General features: G+C 62.0%; 2 protein-coding genes across 13 annotated transcripts; one reads left to right on the top strand and one right to left on the bottom strand.

Annotated features, from left to right (window-relative positions):
• Positions 1–506: 506 nt before the first annotated feature.
• Positions 507–13,633, bottom strand: SHROOM4 (shroom family member 4). 12 transcript variants are annotated; one of them, XM_086850394.1, is made up of 10 exons: positions 13,525–13,633; positions 8,936–9,087; positions 7,689–7,820; positions 5,223–7,216; positions 4,962–5,023; positions 3,971–4,537; positions 3,307–3,723; positions 3,034–3,220; positions 2,220–2,492; positions 507–2,138 (listed from the first exon to the last, which is right to left on the bottom strand). In XM_086850394.1, the coding sequence occupies exons 3-10, from the start codon at positions 7,726–7,728 to the stop codon at positions 1,869–1,871; spliced, it is 3,810 nt and encodes a 1,269-aa protein (XP_086706520.1). In that variant the 5' UTR covers positions 7,729–7,820; positions 8,936–9,087; positions 13,525–13,633; the 3' UTR covers positions 507–1,868. The 12 variants fall into 12 exon arrangements, with proteins under 12 accessions (XP_086706520.1, XP_086706513.1, XP_086706514.1 ...); XM_086850387.1 differs by lacking the exon at positions 13,525–13,633 and adding an exon at positions 12,422–12,697 and having other exon boundaries at positions 3,971–4,570; positions 5,223–7,167; XM_086850388.1 differs by lacking the exon at positions 13,525–13,633 and adding an exon at positions 12,422–12,687 and having other exon boundaries at positions 5,223–7,167.
• A 1,784-nt stretch (positions 13,634–15,417) lies between these two features.
• BMP15 (bone morphogenetic protein 15) lies at positions 15,418–17,515 on the top strand. The gene is given in 2 exon segments (XM_086850385.1): positions 15,418–15,807; positions 15,810–17,515. Coding segments are annotated over 2 exon segments (1,008 nt in total). The 5' UTR covers positions 15,418–15,572; the 3' UTR covers positions 16,583–17,515.
• Positions 17,516–17,733: the final 218 nt, after the last annotated feature.

The following is a 17,733-nucleotide window of genomic DNA, read 5'->3' as shown; positions in this document are numbered from 1 at the left end:
CGTGCCCGCGCGCACCTGCGCGCCCCGCCCACGTGCACGCGCCCGCTCCGGCCGAGGACTGGCGCCGCCCAGCGGCCGCCGCCGCCCCGGAGCTCCCGCGGGGAAAGGCCCGGGCACCCCCCTGCCGCACCGTGGGGAACCGCGGCACCTGCACGGCACCATCCCCCCGGGCATGGCCACGCCCTCCCCGGGGCTGCCCCAAAAGCTCCGGCAGCTATGCCCTGGCAGACTGCCAGGGGAAACGCTGTATCCACCACCCAAGTTCTCTGAACCCCTACGTGCATCCCCCGGGGAAGGGTCCAGGCATTGACCCGTGCCCCAACTCAGCCTAAGAGCACCGGGTGCAGAAGACACCCTGCCCACAGCTGCACTTCAGGTGCCCCATCCCACAGGGGCATTCAGCTCCCAAGAGCTTGCCAAACCTGGGTTCATCCCAGCTGGAGCAATTACCCCCTCCCTGCTCTGATGCCACTTTTGGGACACAAAGACAAACCATGCAAGACACAGCCGGGACAGATGTGCAGCTCCTGCTGCTGCTTTACTGTTAGAGATACAATGGCATGCAGTAACATGCAGGCACTGGCAGCTCCTCCAGCACAGGACCCTGTACAGAGCTGCTGAACTCCACCATGAGAGCAGCATGGCCCGCAGGAGGTGCAGTCTTTGGTCCTAATAATGATCCTGGGGGTTGGCTGAGATGGAGGGAATGTTGAGAACCGCACTCTTGTCAGGCACCATCCCACAGTACAGCCTGACAGGTGTGGGGTGTAGTGTTTGACAGGCTAAGGGTAGTCCAGAGCAGGGGTAGCAACACAGGGGGCTGCTGCTGGAGCACACAGGCAGACATGGATGCTGCCTGAACCTTGGGCTGGGATGTCCAGCTATGGGGCCACCCCAAAGTACTGCAGCCCACCTGCCTCCACAAAACATTTACACCCCTGCCCCAAAGCTCCTGCTGGTTGCATGAAACCATTGTGCAAAATCGGTATGAAGGCACCTGCTCCTGCTATGGAGACAGGTAGACAGTGGCAGGGGTGACATCTAAGTGCTATTTGTGGCTGTTGCAGGACAAAGGAGGGGACAGCTACCCCATTTTGTCCTTAATGTGGTTCTTCCTCAATTAATCACTCCAGGTGTTGAGCTAGAAGCATCCAGCTGAGGGCTGGATGAGGCCCGGTTGTCTTCATGCCCACAGCATTGGTGACAGAGTAGCTACAGCCCTCAGTGTACTGTCCCAGAATCCCATGCCCTGGCATGGTACCATCCCAAGACACAGGTACACAGCACCTACTGGTACTCACCTTGGCCCCCTGTGGTCCCTCAGCCAGCAGGGAGTGGGTTAAGAATCCTCTGGCTGGGGCCATTGTTTCTGACACAATGGAGAGGAAGAGGATGCTGGGGCTGAAATTCCTTCAGCTCCCACAGGACAGATGGACAGAGTTGGACAGACATGACAGAGGGTGAGCACAGTTTAACCCTTTCAGGTGCTGCATGAATATGCTCCAGGGTAGCTGGGGGGCGTTTAAGTCATGTACACCAGATACAAGACAGGCACTGGTGTCCAGGACAAGTTGGAGGGACCCTGTAGGCACAGAAATACCCATGAGACTGGTGATAGCATCCATCCATCTGGTCTTGCTGAGCCACAGGCTACTGAGTGTCCAAAAGCCCATGACAGCTCTGTGGCACAACAGCCCCTGTCAGCACCTGGACTAGCAACCCCTGCCCTGCTTAGTAAATCAGAAAAATAAATAAAAACAGGGGCTGGACAGATGGACAGACACAGGGAGAGCCCACAAGGGGTTGGATCCGCTTTGGCAGCAAGCTGGGATCACAGCCAGGATTCTGGACGAGTGCTGGATAGGGGGCTAGCAGTCCTTGGAGGCCTGGCCAAGGCTCTCACGCAGGCACCTGAGCTGCTCCTGGCCCAGCTTGATCTTCTCTTCCAGCTCCCGCTGCTCAGCAATGAGGGCCGACTTCATCTTGACAAAGTGCTGGTAGTCCTGGAGGTGCTCGGCGGGCAGGTACCGCGCCACCATGGCACCCACTGCCTCCTCCCGCCGACCCACGTGCTCCTTCAGCTCTTTGGCATCCTCCAGCTGTGCCACCAGCAGCCGCTGCTTCTCCCGCAGGGCCAGCTGTGGGCAAGACAGCTGGCATTGGCAGGGCATCCTGCAGCCCAGAACCTCATGGCTGTGGGTCCCCTCCCCCAAGCCCACCTTGTCCTCAGCAGGGGCATGCGGCCCCAGGCTGCCCAGGGCAGTTTCCACTCGGGCCAGGCGCCCTGAGAGGGAGAGCAGGAGGTTGACCACCTTGTCCAGGTCACCCACGAAGAGGCGGTACTTGTCGAACTCCCCTGGGGTGCAGAGGGCTTGCAGGCGGGCAGCCACATCCTCACCCAGCGCCCCATTGGCGCTAATGTCCTCCTGCAGCCCCCGTTGTGCCTCCTGCAGCACCACCAGCTTGCGGCTCAGGCTGTCGATCAGCTGCAGCTGCCAGAGCAAAGGGGTCAGGGGTAACTGGGGCCACTCCCCATGGGATCAGGGGACTGGCACAGAGGTGTAGGGGTGCTGTGCTGGGGCCCACAGTACACAAGACCCTTGCAGTACCCCTGGTTCCCATGAGCTACTGGCAATTCCCAGCCCCCATAAGGATCTGTCAATGGAGTCTGCTCCATGTCTACTTAATGATGCCCCCAGTCCCTGTGGGCATCTGGAAATATCCCAGTCCCTGCAAGCATTCACAAGCATCTGGTGAGACTCCCAGGTCCTGCAAGCACCTGACAATGCCCCTGGTCCTTGCAGGCATCTGGCATATCCCAGCCCCGTGTGAGTATATGGCAATGTTCCTGGTCCCAGCAAGCATCCAGCAATGACCCCTGTTCCCCTGCGTGCCTGGTGATGTCCCCAGCTCCCAGAAGCAGCCAATGATGCCTCAGTCCCTGTGAGCATCTAGGAATGCCCCCAGTCTCCATGAACACCTGACCAGGGCAGTGGGTAACCATGAGAGAATTGTTCCCAGCAGCATCTGTACCTTCTTTTCCACCAGCTCACGGTCCACCTCCTCCTCCTCATCCTCCGAGCTCCCCTCCACTACCTCCGGCAGCGCCTTTACCTTGTTGAGTGGCTCAGCTTTGCCCACTGCAACACCACAGTGCACTGGGAAGGAACTGGAGCTGACAGCACTCCTGGGAGGTGGCGAGATGGGCTCAAAACCTTGCCTGGGGAGACAGAGATACAGCAATGAATACTGTGGGTGTCAGCCTACCCCTGGCATGGGGTCGGTCCAGTGCCATGCCAGCCCTACCTGTCCTGTGCCAGGGCCTCCAGGTGCCAGTCCTGCTGGAGACGCTTCCGCCAGGCCTGTTGCTCCCCTGTCACCAGCAGCTCACCCATCACCTCAGTGGCGGTGCCAGGGGAAGCCAAGGGGGCCAGGGCACTGGCCAGGGAATGGTCCCTGACAGCCATGTCCCACAGCCGTTCCTTGGAGTCCATGCAGCGGGACTGGGGCCAGCTGCCCTGGCAGCTCACCCCTTCCACTGCCCCGGAACTGGGCTTGACTGCCTCGGGCAGGGCAGGGCCAGAGCCACAATGCAGGGACAGGGAGCACTCACCCCCGCCATGGGGACTGGCACAGCTCTGCTCCTGGTTCAGCCTTTGGGGCTGCTCCTCCATCTCCCAGGACTGCTTCATCTTTGTCCGCTTCTCCCCAGCTCCTGACACCCTGCCAACACCCACCCAGGGCATGTCAGCTCCCCTGCCCACCCATGGGGGCAGGGACACTCAAGGCTATGGCCATGACAGGGAAAGGGGTCAGCAACACCCCTCAATGCAAAAGACCCCCACAGGGTGCTCCAAGGGGTGGATTAGAATGCTCTGATACAAGGAACAAGGGACCACAAAAACGCCCTCATGTGTCCCGGCTGTGCCCGCTTTCTCACTCCCAACCCCCATGCCGTGGCACGACTTGCCTGCAAATCTCAGCATTGGCAGCATCGGGCCCAGGAGTCCTGCGAAGTGATCTGGGTGGCTCAGGTCGGGGCCAGGCACCTGGTGGAGCAGGCGGACGAGCAGTGTGCCCCCAGGACTGGCCTTTCTGCTCCCCGGTGAGGCTCTGTGACCGCTCCCTCACTACCTTAGCAATGCTGTGGATTGGCACTGGGGCAGCAGAGAAGACAGAGCCATGCCCAGCACCATCTGGAGGGTGCCGGGATGCCCGGCGCTGCCTGTACTTCTCCCAGTTGGGCGGAGGTGGGCGGGGGGGTGGGGGGCCCTTCTTTTTGGGGATGCTGGGAGGGTCGAGCTTGGCACGGAAAAGGTCCTTCTGGTCACGGCCCCAGGGGCTGGAAGGTTCCAGGTTGAGGTGGCTCTCAGAGAAGGCTCTTCCCCGTAGTGGGCGGTGCAGCAGATCCGGGGAGCTCTCAGGGGTGTGAGCCAGGCGGTCACTATCCCACAGAAGGTCATGCGTGGATGTGGCCCGGTAGCAGGGTGGCCACTCTGGTTCGGTGCTCTCAAGGCAGGTGTGGAATGGGCCAAGCCTTGGGAAACCCAGTGGGTAGCTGGAGAGCTCACTAAGAAGAGAATGAGGTACCCGTCCTCCCGCACACAGTCACCCACCTGGCAGTTCAGACCCATTTCATGCCCTGCCTCATTTACCCCAGTTAGTCATCCAGTCACACTGGTGGGAGAAGCCCAGGCTCATCCGCTGGGCACAGCCCCCCCAAGATGGCCCCAGACCTTTAGGGAAGGGTAAGGACAGACCACCTTTGCTGTGGACACCTCCTCACACCCTCCTGTCCTGTGTGTCCCCTCCCACCTCAAAGGGCACCACGCCAAGGATGGCCAAGGCAGTACGGGAAGCACTCTGGACATCCCCAATCAAAATCATCCCCAATCAAAAAAAGCAGTCTCCACATGCCCCCGGTGGAGGTCCTCACTGAGTGGCACCTGGCATAGGCTCACCTGATGGACTGGCTGACTTTCCTGGTTATTGCAGGTGGTTCCCACTCATCCTGAGGAAATTCCTGTGGGGGGGGAAGGCAGTATATAATGCCGTCCCCAGAACCTTTGTCCCATCCTCATTCAGGTGCAGAAGGCATGCAGGAGGTCTGCAGGGCTAATGGGGGGGCACAGTACCCCACACCCCAACCCAGGGTCATGGTCCAGGGGTGCAAGGGAGTGTCAGTGCTGCTCCCCAGCACAGTCCCACAGGGCATTACTCACTGAGGCAAAAGCTCTCCTGGGGGGCCAGGCATCACTCTCCTCTCGCCCAGGATGGGGGGCTGGGCAGCAGCAATCAGGGCAGCGCACCCAGGGCACAGGGTGACAGCGGCAGGTGCGGCCACGGGGCAGTGGTGGTGGGCACAGGTCCCCTCCACAGTAGCGGCAGGGCTCAGGGCGCAGAGGAACCCCACAGGGGTAGGAGAAGCCCCGCAAGTAATCCAGGTCCCCTGGCCTCCCCAGCGGCTTGTAACAGTGGGGCTGCTCCTGGCAGCACTCAGCGTAGGGTCCAGCAGAGCCAGGGCGGCTGGGTGAGGGGGGGCTGTAGGGCTGGTCCACAGAGAGGCGGCGCACATCGCGGTGCTCAGGGCCAGGGGGCTGGAAGGCACCGGGATCACCTGCTAGTGGCTTGCTGTACCGGGGTGGTGCCGGTCGGCTGCTCTCCTCAAAGAACCGGCGGCGGTCAGCGAAGGGCAGCAGGACAGCTTCGTCACTGCTCCGTGGTGGGGAGCTGCGGGCTGCCGGGCCCTGGCCATAGCCCTCCAGTTCACTGGGGCTGGACGAGTGCTGCTGCTGCAGCTTGTTTTCCGGGGACCAGCGCCAGCGACCCCTGGCTGTTGGCACCACCCGCTCAGGGGACGGGGGCCCTTTGGGGGCTGGCACTGGGTCAGGGGTGGGAATACCCCGGTCTGCAGAGCGGCTGGTGCTCCTGCTGTCCTCACTCAGTGCGGGGCTGAGACACTCAGGCAGGGCAGGAGGCCGCTCTGCCAGTACACTGCCCTCGGGGGGCTCCTCAGTCTCCTCCACTGGCTCCTCACCAGGCAGAGGTGCCCCAGGGCCCCGGCTCTTCTGCAGCTGGGCCTTGCGCCGCTGGATCTCATTGCGCAGGCTGGTGGCAAAGCGGTCACTGCGGCGGCGCATCTGAGCAGAGCGGTGGGGAGGACCCCCAGCCCTCCGGCCCCCTCCCCGGCTCTCCTCCGCCACTGGCCCCTCAGTGCTGAGTGCTGGGCTGGTCTCCTGGCCATCCTGCCCGCAGGCTTGCTGCAGCTCAGGGCAGCAGCGGCAGGGCGGTGGGCAGCAGCAAGGCTCTGAGCAGTGCAGGGGGTCCTGGGCAGCCCCTGTGGCTCCCCCCCGGCTGCCCTCAGGATGCAGTGGGGACAAGGTCCAGCATTGCCCACTGGGGGCTGGCGAGGCTCGCCCGCTGTTGGTGCCCAGCTGGAGGGAGCGGAGCTGGGACGCCAACAGTTGTTCGGGAGCACTGTGACGATGCGACATGAGGCCCTTGAGAGGAGACAGCAATGGGTTGTCACTTGCTGTCATGGCATCAGGCACTCGCTGCATGCTGTCAGCCAGGTATGGCTGGTTGTCAGACTCCATGCTCTCCCCCAGGAGCGGCTCAGCTGGGCGTCGGTCCGGGTGGGAGCTCAGCACACAATACTGGTCAGCAGAGGGACGGTCCTTCATGGGGTATGGTGATGTCCTCCTGCCCACTACTTCCGCCTCCCCATCCCGCTGGCAGAGGAAGGTGTCAGAGATCCACCGGCCCTTGGCATGCAGCATGTCTGCTGACACTGATGCCTGGCGCCTGTCCCCTCTGCCAGCCGGGGCTGCCCGCAGGCTGTCCCTCCTGACAGGGGGCTGGGGGGGCACAGGTGCCCGCCAGGCCTCAGGGTGCCAGCTGGCAGTTGGCTCAGCTCCTGTGCTCAGGTAGCGCCTGTCAGGGGCTTTGCAGGGGCCTTGGAGGCTGGAGTCAAGGGACACGGCCTCTTCAGGACGGAGAGAGAGGGCGCAGTCAGAGGTGATGGAGCTGGCAGAGAAGGAGCTGTAGGCCGAGTCCCGCTTGCTGTGGTACATGCCCTGGTCAACGGGTGAGGGGTCTCCTTCATAGTAGGCCTGGCTGGGATGGTCCAGGCTCTCCATGCTCCCGATGGAGCTGCTCCGGTCAGTGCTGCAGTGCCAGGACAGTGGGTTCCACTGCAGCGACAGCTTTCTGCTGCCTGGCCCCATGCCAGCGTTACAGGCACCTGCTCCCCATCCAGCTTCACAGAGATCCCATGGAGCCCACCCCCACACATACACCCTCCCTGGGACAACAGAGCACAGGGCACCACTGCCCCAGCCTTCCCTTCACCCCCAGGCTGGGGCCACCACCAAGACTGCCTGGCACTAGCAAGGGGAGCAGGCACAGGGAGCACAGGGTGTGTGTGACTCCAGCCACCCAACACCTCCCAGCTCTGGCAGTGGGGGCAGTGGGACTAAGCAGCTCCTGGCTGTCTCCAGCAGAGCCACCGCCCCTTCCTGCCGGGAGCAGGGAGTAAACAGAGAGGGGAAAGGGTACTGCAGGATGAGGAGGGATGCCTGAAAGAAGTGTATGCGAACATCTACACCACCCCCAGTGCCACAAGCCAAGAGGATGTCCCATCTGCCCCCTCCCCATGTGCAGTCTCATAACTGCCCCCAGGGTCTCACCTGACATCACACCCCGATGGCCACGAGAGGCTGAAGGCATCAGCCGGGCAGTGCATGGTGGGGACGTCTGGGCGGCTTTCGGCAAGTTTGGCCACGTGCCAGGAATGGGGCCGGAGAATGGGCACGTTCCTCCTGCCAAGAGCAACAGCGGGAAAGGACAAGAATGGGGAGGAAGCCAGGCCAAGGAACCGGGGCTGAAGTCACTTCCTACGGGGCTTCCTGTCCCCCCCAGGCCAGTGCCCGCCCAAAGGGGATGGAAGCGAGGAGGGTCCAGCCCTGCAAGCACCCAGCACTGGGCAAGGGGATCCCACAGCTCACCCAGGTGGCCAAGGCTCCCCAGACTGCAGCATTCCTGTTACCGTATCAACAGGGGACCGAGGACATTGCCCCTGCACAGCCCATAGGCAAAGCCCTGAGTAGGGCAAGTGTCCCTGTTGGGACTGGACTGGCTCCACCAAGGGACACTGGGGCCATGTCTGTCTCTACCACAAGCCTGACCTTCCCCCTTGTTCCTTTGTCCTTCAGCATCTGCCGCAAGCACCAGCCACATCATGTCTCCAGGAAGGGCCCTGTGCTGGCGCCTGTCCCACCCCTCACAGTATCTATAGGACTCTCCAGTCCTCCCAGCATATGCCACTGCACAGACATGGTCAGAAGCCACCTCCTGTACCTCCCAGCTGCCCAGTGCTGCCACAGCATCTACTGACTGGACAAGACTAGGTCAGTCAAGACTGTGAGGTAAGCACAGGGACTTTCCAGAACCCCCAAACTCACCATGGATGATGCTGAGCCCCAGCACAGTCCCATGGGACCCCTGCCCCTTGGGCAGTGCCCTTGCGCCGTCCCTGCCCCTGAGTGCTGCTGGAGCTGGAGTCAGTCAGGATGCAGCCAGAGAATGGATGCAATTGCAGGGGTTGGGGGGGGAAGGGACTGCAAGGCCCAGCCCTGCCTCTCCTTCCTTTCCCAGGCAAGCAGGCAGGCAGGAGGCAGGCAGGCAGGAAGGGAGAGGAGCGGCCACACTTGAGGATACCGCCCAGCGAGGGGGTGGCGAGCCCAACACACTGCCCTGGCTCTGCTGGCTGGGGAACCCCCACTCAGCGGGAGTGCTGACAGCAGCTGCTCCCCACCCTGTCCCAGCAAGGGGCACCTCCAAGCTGGAGATATGGGCACCTCCAGGTTCCTGCCAGTCACCCAGGCAGGTAAAGCCCCACTGGCCCTCCCTGTGTCCCCTCTACAGCACCACCAACCTGCGAACGACCATCTTCAGAGTGCGGTAGGAGCCCTTGATGAGGATCAGGGCCTCCTGGCGGGATCCGTACAGCGGCGTCCCACTGATGTTCACCAGCTCATCACCTGGCTGCAGCCGGCGGGATAGTGCAGCCTTGCCCCCATCCTCCACCTGGGTGACAAAGAGGAGCATCAAGGGGGGGCACGGCCCCCAGAATACCCCAGGGGATGTTCCAAGGCCACTACGTGTCAGGGGGAAAAGAGGCTTCAGAGAAGGTGCTGAGCCCCAGGCACCACAGAGGGATCTGTGGGGCCAGGCTCTCCCCCTTCTCTGGTCACATGAATTTCTGAGCAAGGGCATCAGGGAGAGGGGAGAAAGAAAAATGTCCCATCCCAGCAGATTCCCCCGCAGGCACAGGCAGCACAAGGGCCCTTTGTCCGGAGTGGATGCCAGCCCCTTGCTGCTGCTTCCAACCCCACACGGAACCCATCTGGGCACCCTTGGTGATTTCAATGCCCAAAGGATGCCATCCCACTCTATATGCCCATAGGAGACTACAGTAGGGGAAGTGCTGAGCCCTGGCACATGCCTACCCTCCCTGACACCAAAATGAACCTGGCACCCTGTATTGCTATGCTTAGAGGAAGTAAGGCCATGCTGCTGCCAGCACATGAGACTCTGGCCCATGCCCTCTGCCCTAGCCGGTAGGTGCAATCCTGGCAGCCCTGGAACAAGCGGTGCCCAGCTGGGCCATACATGCCAGCACTGATCTCTGCCCATCCGGCCACTGCAATGGCCAGGGATGACCAAGTCCACACCACAGGGCTGGCAAGTGACTGGAGCTGCTACTGCATGATGGCAGTACCACAGGACATGCAGGTGCATGGGGCAGGACCTGGGGTGCCCCATGCCCAGCATGGATGTGGCAAGACCCTATAGCTACCTTCAGGGCAGAGCTAACCTGGTCCCATGCTGGGGCTCCTGCACCCACCCTGCCCATGGGCTCTTCGTCCTGCCCAGTTGCTCCCAGGCCTGGCCAAGGAATGAGTTCTGCTCACTGTGCCTGCAGGGTCAGCCTGGGCAGCAGCCAGACCCCAGTGCCAGGGAACACACATGGCTCCCTAGCAGGTCAGTCATTGTGCGTGTACCTCTGGCCACCACTTTCCAGCCGTACTGCTGGGTAGGGTTCAGGGGGCATTCCATTACCCCTGGACAAAATGTCACCTTAGGACAGAGTAAGCCAGGGGCAGCCAAGCCTCCTGCCCAGTGCACCACTACCCCATGGCCCTGTCTGGCACAGCTGTGCCCAGAACCGACAGTTCTCCCATTTTTTTTCAGGGACCTTAGAACTGGAATGCCATGCCCAGGCTGGGCACAGCAGGCTGCTGTGCAGGCAGGCTGCCCTCCTACCCATATGTCAGCCATGGGGCTGCCTTCCTGGCAGGGGACCCTGACTGCCTGTGAGGGCTCCCAGTCCTACCATGCAGTCGGTGGAGCACCTGGGTTTACCCCCTGCCATTCTACTGCCCACCACGGGGCACCAGCAGAGCATGCAAAGGAGGCTGCACCTTCACCTCAGTCCTCTGTCCAGCCACGTGCCCACCCAGCCCTGCCTGCCACGGCCATGGAGATGTGTCAGAGGTGAAAGGTGTCTCCACTGCTGCAGAATACCACCAGGTCTGCACCCATGTCTGGGCCATCACACGCACCAGGATAGACAGGCTCAGTCCTGGCATCACTCACCAGGAGCTAAATTTGGCACAAACAGCCCCTTGTTCTGCCTTTGCCACCAGTGAACTCAGCAGCCAAACCCCACTGCCAGTGGCAGCCAAACCCTCGCTGCCTGCTGCCCCGCCTGGCTGGGCTAGCCCAGGACACTTCCCCAGCACCATCCCTGAAGTTCACTCTGGGTCCTAATAGCGGGCACCAGATGGCTCACGGGAATGTCTGCTTGTCTCAGGAGAAACTTGTCTTAGGAGTCACAACCAGAACAGTGCCAGAGCTGTGCCCACCCTGCCCCACACCAACCTCCGTCCTTGCCCCTGATGTGCCCGGGGAAGCCTGTGCCAGAGGGCTTTCGTAACCGCATGGAAGGCTTAAGAGCGCGTGTGAGCACCGCCGTGGGACTGCCACAGGAAGGGATCCCGCCCGGAGTGGGCTCAGAGGCCAAACTCCGTCACCGAGAGCGGGGACGCCCTTCCCCTTTCCGGCCCGCGCCCCTCGCGCCGCCCCCTCCCCGCACACAGCTCGGCCGGCCGCAGCGGCGGAGCAGTGGCCCCGGGGGACCCTCCCCTGAATGCACAGAGCGCTGGAACAAGCCCCTTTTGTCTGCCGAGCACACGCGGTGGCGGCGTGTCCGTGGGAGCGCGGAGGCTAACACCCCGTGGCTCGCAAGCCAACTCCTTCTCCAAAGTGGTGAGGAACATCCCCGGGCCCCGGGCAATCGGCGGACCCAGGGGACCCGCCACCCCGAAGACCGGCAGCGAGTCAGGACGCGAGCAGTTACTCCCTCGGCGCCCGGCTCCCCACCCGCCGGCGGTGCCACCTCAGGGCGCACGGCTGGGACCGGAGCCACTTTTCCAGCTCCCCCAGCCAGACCGCGCTGCCCGCGTCCCGCCGAGGGCGTGGAACGGCCCGGGGGCGCAGCCAGCCCGGCTCGAGGCAGGGGCCGCCAGCCCGGCCTGCCGCACCCCGGCTTAGCAGGAGGGTGACACCGGCGGGGGGCGGGCGGCCAAATCATCAGGCGACAGGGCCCCGGCTGGGCTCCGTGGAGGGGTGGCTATCGGAGTTCCCCTGACTGTTGCCCGGCTCCCTGCGGGTCTCCCCGCGAGTCTCCCAGCGGGGCGATGCGCTGGCGGGGGCCGCAGGAATCGATGACCCTCTGCCTTGCGAGACGCCGGGGCCGCAGGGGTCACCCTCAGCACTCGCACCGGGCTGCAGCCGGGCTCCGCTCGGCATCACACCCCGGCGCCAGCCCCGTCCCGGGCGCAGTCCTGGCGCTGCGTTCTAGGGGTGCTGGGGTATGACGGGACGGACTCTGGTTCCCCCACCGTGGCCCTAAACGTCCCCGCAGAGCCAGGTGCCCGGGGCGCCCATGGGCGCGGCACTGACGGATGGGCACATAGGGGGCTGACCTCCCCCGGCTACGGCCCGTGGGACGGAACCGGGAAAGGCGTGAGGGGGAATGTGGGGGCCGCCTTCGACGCCAGCCCAACGGATGTGCCAGAGGAATTTCCTCCTGCCGCCGGGCCCGGGCTGTCCCTCCGCCCCTCTCGCTCTCACTCTTCCCCGCGGCTCTAAGTGGAGGGTCGCGGGGATCGTGGGTGCGAGTGGCCGCCCCCGTCCCGCCGCGCCAGGACACGAGACCCCGCGGCCGGGGCTCCCCGCACCCCCGACGCCACCGCGCCCCGGGTGTCCTCCCAGCTCCCGCGCCCCGCCACCGGCGGGAGGCCCCTCGTGCGGGGATGCCGCGGAGCCCACGCGGGACGGTGCCGGCGGTGCCTACCTTGGAGACGATGAGGGGCTCGCCGTGCTCTAGCCCGCCGCGCAGCGTGAAGCCCCAGGGCGCGCCCCCCTGCAGCTGGACATGCACGTACTGGGGGGCGCCGGGCCGGCCCTCGGCCCGCTCCATGGCGGCTACAGCTACAGCCCCATCCCGGCCCGGCCCCGAGCTGTGGAGGAAATGACACCCCCGCCCGCCCGGGCTGAGCGGCGCGGGGCGAGTGCGGGGCGGGGCCGGCCCGCACCGGGACTGCTCCGCCGCCGCCAATGAGGCGCGGGGGGGGGGGCGGCGGCGGCCGGCACGGCACGGCACGGCACGGCGCGGCACACAATGGCACGGCACCTTTCTACTCAGTAGCTTGGCATGCCACCCTTTAGCCCAGGGACCTGAAGGGAACCGCTTGGCTCAGCTTGGTACAGACCAGCCACAGCATGGCATGATACGGAAAGCTGGTAGACCTCAGTGCAGCCCGACAGAGCACAGCTCTGCTCCACATGGGATGGCAGAGGGGCCAGCACGGGTTAACTGGCCCAGCACGGCTCAGCCTGGCATGCCTTGGTGCAGTTCAGCTGGGTTGGCACGTTCTGGCTTGGCTCAGCTCAGTTCAACATGACACAGGGCTGGCAAAGTTAAGTTGGGTACAGCGCAGAACAACCAGGGGCCTCATCTGGCTTAGCTTCACTTGGCCTGCTCCAGTTTTGTTCAGTGCAGTTCAACTTGGTTGATTTGGGCAAGCAGGGCTGTCACAGTTCAGCTCAGCAGAGCCTGGCCTGGCTTGACTATGCACAGTTCAGCTCAAAATAAGCCAGTTTGGTTCAGCACAATATGATGCCACCAGGAACGCACACCAATAGGGCCTGCTTGGCACAGCTTAGCCTGGCACGGTGGCAGTTCGACAGCACTCACGCGGGTGCAAGGGGGTGGCAGTAGCGTGATGCGGCTCCCCCCGGCTCCCCACTGCACAGTCACACTGGCGCCCCAAGCTCCACCGCCTGCAGGCCAGCACATGTTGCTGGCTCCTGTCTGACCTACCCATGCCAGCCCCCACCCTGGCCAGATCCTGCTGGGCACCTTGGGGTGTGTGTAGCAGTTTGGCCGTTCTTCACCTTTGTCGTTTCCCTGCCAGGTCCAGAGGCAGCTGTGCCGCTGGAGGGAATTGAGGCGGGGGAGGAGGAGGCGGCGGATGGCAGCCGGGGATGGTGGGAGTGGATCGGCACGGATTCCCGGGGGATCCCGAGAGTCGTGCTCCTCCCCTTCCCGCCTGGGGCCACGACTCTTACTCATATCCGTCCCAGACAACCCAGTCGGCCTGGAAAGCTCTGCTCTGCAAGCAGCGCCTGCGGCCCCTGGTTGCCTGCCATGGATTCCCGGGAGGGTAGGCTTGCAGTGCCAGGCTGGTGAGACACCCTAAGCTTGTTTATTCCCAGTGCTGGAAGGGTTTCAAGTTTTTCTTGGTAGTCCCTGTCCACAAGCACCTGCCTTGAACTCTGCCTGCTCCCTGCACAGCCCAGCTTCAAGCAGGCCAGTACAGCCAGACTGTCACGGGGTGCAGGGTGAAGTGGTACCTGGGCTATTTGTAGCGCTGGAGCCCTCCCAGGAGAGATGCCCGGTCCTTCCCTCCCTCCCCCCCTATACAGCTGTGATATGTCAATCGCTGACATGTCCACCACCCTGACCAAAATCTGCTCTTCCCTATGGCTTTCCCACCTGCCTTGTCATGCTCCCACTCATGACTGCTGCTGCCATTCCCGGACTTTTCCCAACCTTCACTGAGTCGTCTGACCCTTGTGCACTTTCCCAAATGAGTAACCAGGGCTGCCTGGCCAGGCGAGAGGGCTGTTGTGCCCGGGCTCATCACATGGCCCCGCAGCACATTTAGCACCACACACACCCCCACACAGCCCTCCCAACCTGTAGCACTGTGCCTAGCTGACACCAGGAAGGGTGTCAACACCTTCAGACAACAGACACCACTGCAACCCTGCCAGCTCTCTCCATGTCCCTATCCCTGCACCAGTGATTCCCAACCAGTGTGCTTACCCTGGGATGCTTCCATCCCAGCAGGAGAGCAACAGTGTACTGTGGGTATGGGCACAACACCAGGGGCTCTGGATGTGGCACTGGCTGCAGCTGCCCACACCACACCACACCACACCACACTCTGTAGTGTTTCCCAGGCAAGCACCATGGAGTCACTGTCCTCAGTATGAAAAGTGCCTCAAATGGCCCATGCCATCGAGAGGATGGGTATTGTGCTCACAACCTCTTGGCTTTGAGCAGGTGCTGCCAGAAAGACCTGGAAACTAGTCAAGGTAGCCAAAATTGTGGGCATGCTGATGGTGATGGCAGGATGATTCCTAAAGTGGGAAATCAAAAATTCCTAAAGCCTTCTGGCTTACCCAGACATACTTAGCACTGCTGGGCTCAGGGTCACTCTGCTCAGCCATGTGCCTTAGCATCAGCTCGGCAGAGTGAGGCACTGAGCAGCCTGGCTGTGCTGCGGGGCTGTTGGGGAGCAGAACCCAGGCTCTGTGCCTGCTGGGGCGCAGACCAGCTTGCAGCAATGGGCACAAAGGTGCTGAGCCGCTGCTGGAGAGTCAGCACAGTGTGGAGGGAGCTGGAGGGACTCTGATCACATGAAAGCACCCTCTCAGGCTCTGTCTGGCCCCATTCCCCTAAGACCCAGCAAGTTCCTGCCTCTTTAAAACCTGATTGAGTCCATGCCTTTAAAATGAGCCTGGGCAGGGACCTCCTACCCTGAAGGGGCGGTATGAGCCAGGAGCGGGTGGGCTGAGTGAGCTGGTTCTCCTAAGCCTAACCCTACCCCAGCACCTTTACAACCCCTATAGCCAGGCTCTGTTGGACTAGCTTTGCTCCTGGTCTGGGTTTTAGTGTGGAACTTGTACCCCTTTTTGCATACAGAATCGCCCCCACCTTTCTGTTCCTGTGCTAAGCTGAAGCAGCTGGTGTGGTTGTCCTGTTTTGATAGGAGCTGGAAGCACCCTGGGATCCTTTTGCTGGTGCCTACAGTCAGCTCTGCCTCTCAAGCGGGGAGAAGCATGACTGCAGGTTCTCCCTAATTCTTCTGCTGGCCATCCCCACCTTCTCCCACTTACGTGCTCCCTCCCCAAACACACACTCACCTATTGTGGCTATGCCCTACCCTTTCACCAGCCTCCTCCTCCTCCTTGTTGTGCCCCTTTCCCAGGCTGCAAACCAGTCCCCACTGCCCCTTGGCTCCCTGCCTGCTGTCCCTACCCTGCCCCTCCTGCAGGCCCTGCAGATGGCTGTCACAGGCACTGCTGTGCGGGGCTGTGGCAGCACTATGAGAGAAAAGGGTGCTGCACAGCACCTCCTGCACTGTGCTAAGAGGGTACTGGTCACTGCTTCCCTGCAGGTCGCTGGTACTTGCAGGCCCTCACCTATCATCTGGAGGGCCAGCCAGAGGCTGAGCACCTCCTCAGAGCCACTGTGGTCTACCTGCCCAGTCTGTCACTGGCCCATGGTCTTCTCCTCTGTGCTCTGGAGCTGGTGGTGGCTGGCGAGGCGCCCAGGGTGCTGCTCAGCCCTACTGCCCGTCCTCGTCACGGCTGGGCCGAAGTTGACATCACCCCTTACTTGGCACTGGGGAACAGCAGCGTGGGGAGCCTGGCACTGCAGCATGTCTGTGTGCGTGCTGGCCGAGCAGGAGGCCATGATGCCCCAGTGGCCCCTGGCCATCCTTTCCTCCTTCTCTATCTTAAGGATACCCAGGCAGGGTTGGCACCTCTGGCAGCAGAGCCACACCGACGTGATACAGGGATGTTGGCTCATGACCTGCCCAACTACCTGCAGGAGCAGGGAGGGGAGAAGAGTGACTGTTCCCTCCACTCCTTCCCTGTCAGTTTTGCACAGCTGGGCTGGGACCACTGGATCATTGCTCCTCACTGCTACAACCCACGCTACTGCAAAGGCACCTGTCCCCACCTGCTTCGCTATGACTGCCATGCACCCAACCATGCTGTGGTGCAGAGCTTTGTTCATGTTGTGGATGCCAATGTGCCCTGGCCCTCCTGTGTGCCCTACAGCTACAGCCCTATCAGTGTCCTCATGATTGAGCGCAGTGGAGCCATACTGTACAAGGAGTACGAGAATATGATTGCAGAGTCCTGCACTTGCCGGTAATTTCCACTGCCCCAGCACAGCACCCCTGGGCTCTGCCTCTTCCTGCAGATCTGGACTTCAGGGTTTATCTTGCTCTGTCTGGGGCTCACTTGGCTCATCTCCCTTCCCCATGCAGTGCTGCTCCGTGGGGAGGTTTTACAATGACAATTTTATGTAAATTGTGGATTTTTAAAAGCAGGAACCTGTGCTGGGGTGGTTGCCCCATGGCATCTGTCCTTCCTGCAGCCCCCATGGCTGCTGCCTGGTTTTGGTTGCCAGGGGGGCTCAGCCTGTTGTTCTCAGAGATGAGCTGTGTCCCTAAACTGGAGTACAAAGCTCTTAGGAGGTGGCTGGGAGTCTCCTGGTGGAGCCAGGGCAGGGAGGGTAAGAAGTCCAGGTGTCTCTGTGCTTTGCATTTGACACATTGGTGGTGTCAGGATCTCATGTGACCCTGCCTGTGGGTCACAGCTGTGGCATTCGTTCCCAACTCACATGCACCCCATCCCTATCTAGTCTCAGCTGCAGAGGCATCTCACCAGGCTTAGAATTTGGGCTAGAGGGAGGAAGCCTCTCTCCTCCCCTGCAGTTCTACTCTGGAAAGGCTATAAAAAACTGGAGGGACCTGAGCTGCCATCTCTGCTTCCAGTGCTAGAGGCCAAGGCAGCTGCCTGTGCTAGGCTCTGCCTGCTGTTTCCTGTGACGCACTTGTTCTTCAGCTCCTTGGCTTGCCCTCCAGCAGGGCTCAGGTCTTGTTCTATCCCAGAAGTTGACTCCCATTGCAGATGTCTCTCTACCTTCTTGCACTCTTGCTGTCACACAGGCCTTGGGCTCTGCTGGGGTCCTGGCATGTCCCTGTTCCCAGAAGGGTCAGTCCTGCTCTCAGCACCCCTGCTGCCTGACTTTTCTCTATTGATTGCTTGACTGTGAATAAATAAATTGATTGATTTTGCTAAAGAGCATCTTGGTCTGTTCTTGCATGGTCCCTGGGGTGCAGCAGGTGCCCCCTTGGATAGGCTGTCATAGGCTGCATCCTTGTGCAACTGCCCTTGTACTTTCTCTGGAGGGGGTGGGTGTGGGGGAAAATCCCAGCTGGTTCAAGCAAGGCCTATGAGAAGTGCCTTCCCTAGTGCCTTGACCTGCCCTGGCGCAGAGGAGACCAGATGTGGCTGCAG

Source organism: Cyanistes caeruleus, chromosome 14 (genome assembly GCF_971803275.1).
Source record: "Cyanistes caeruleus chromosome 14, bCyaCae1.hap1.1, whole genome shotgun sequence".
Lineage (NCBI taxonomy): Eukaryota > Metazoa > Chordata > Aves > Passeriformes > Paridae > Cyanistes > Cyanistes caeruleus.
Note: the sequence above shows the minus strand (reverse complement) of the source record. Positions and strands in the feature narration are given on the sequence as shown.

What these genes read in the sequence shown, in the direction of transcription:
- SHROOM4 (XM_086850387.1), bottom strand. Translation starts at nt 12,547, where the DNA reads ATGGAGCGGGCCGAGGGCCGGCCCGGCGCCCCCCAGTACGTGCATGTC. An exon ending in CCAGGAGAGCTTTTGCCTCA is followed by an intron (nt 5,024 to 5,222) that starts GTGAGTAATGCC and finishes CCCCCCCCACAG; the next exon opens with GAATTTCCTCAGGATGAGTG. An exon ending in ATGCCCCTGCTGAGGACAAG is followed by an intron (nt 2,139 to 2,219) that starts GTGGGCTTGGGG and finishes TCTTGCCCACAG; the next exon opens with CTGGCCCTGCGGGAGAAGCA.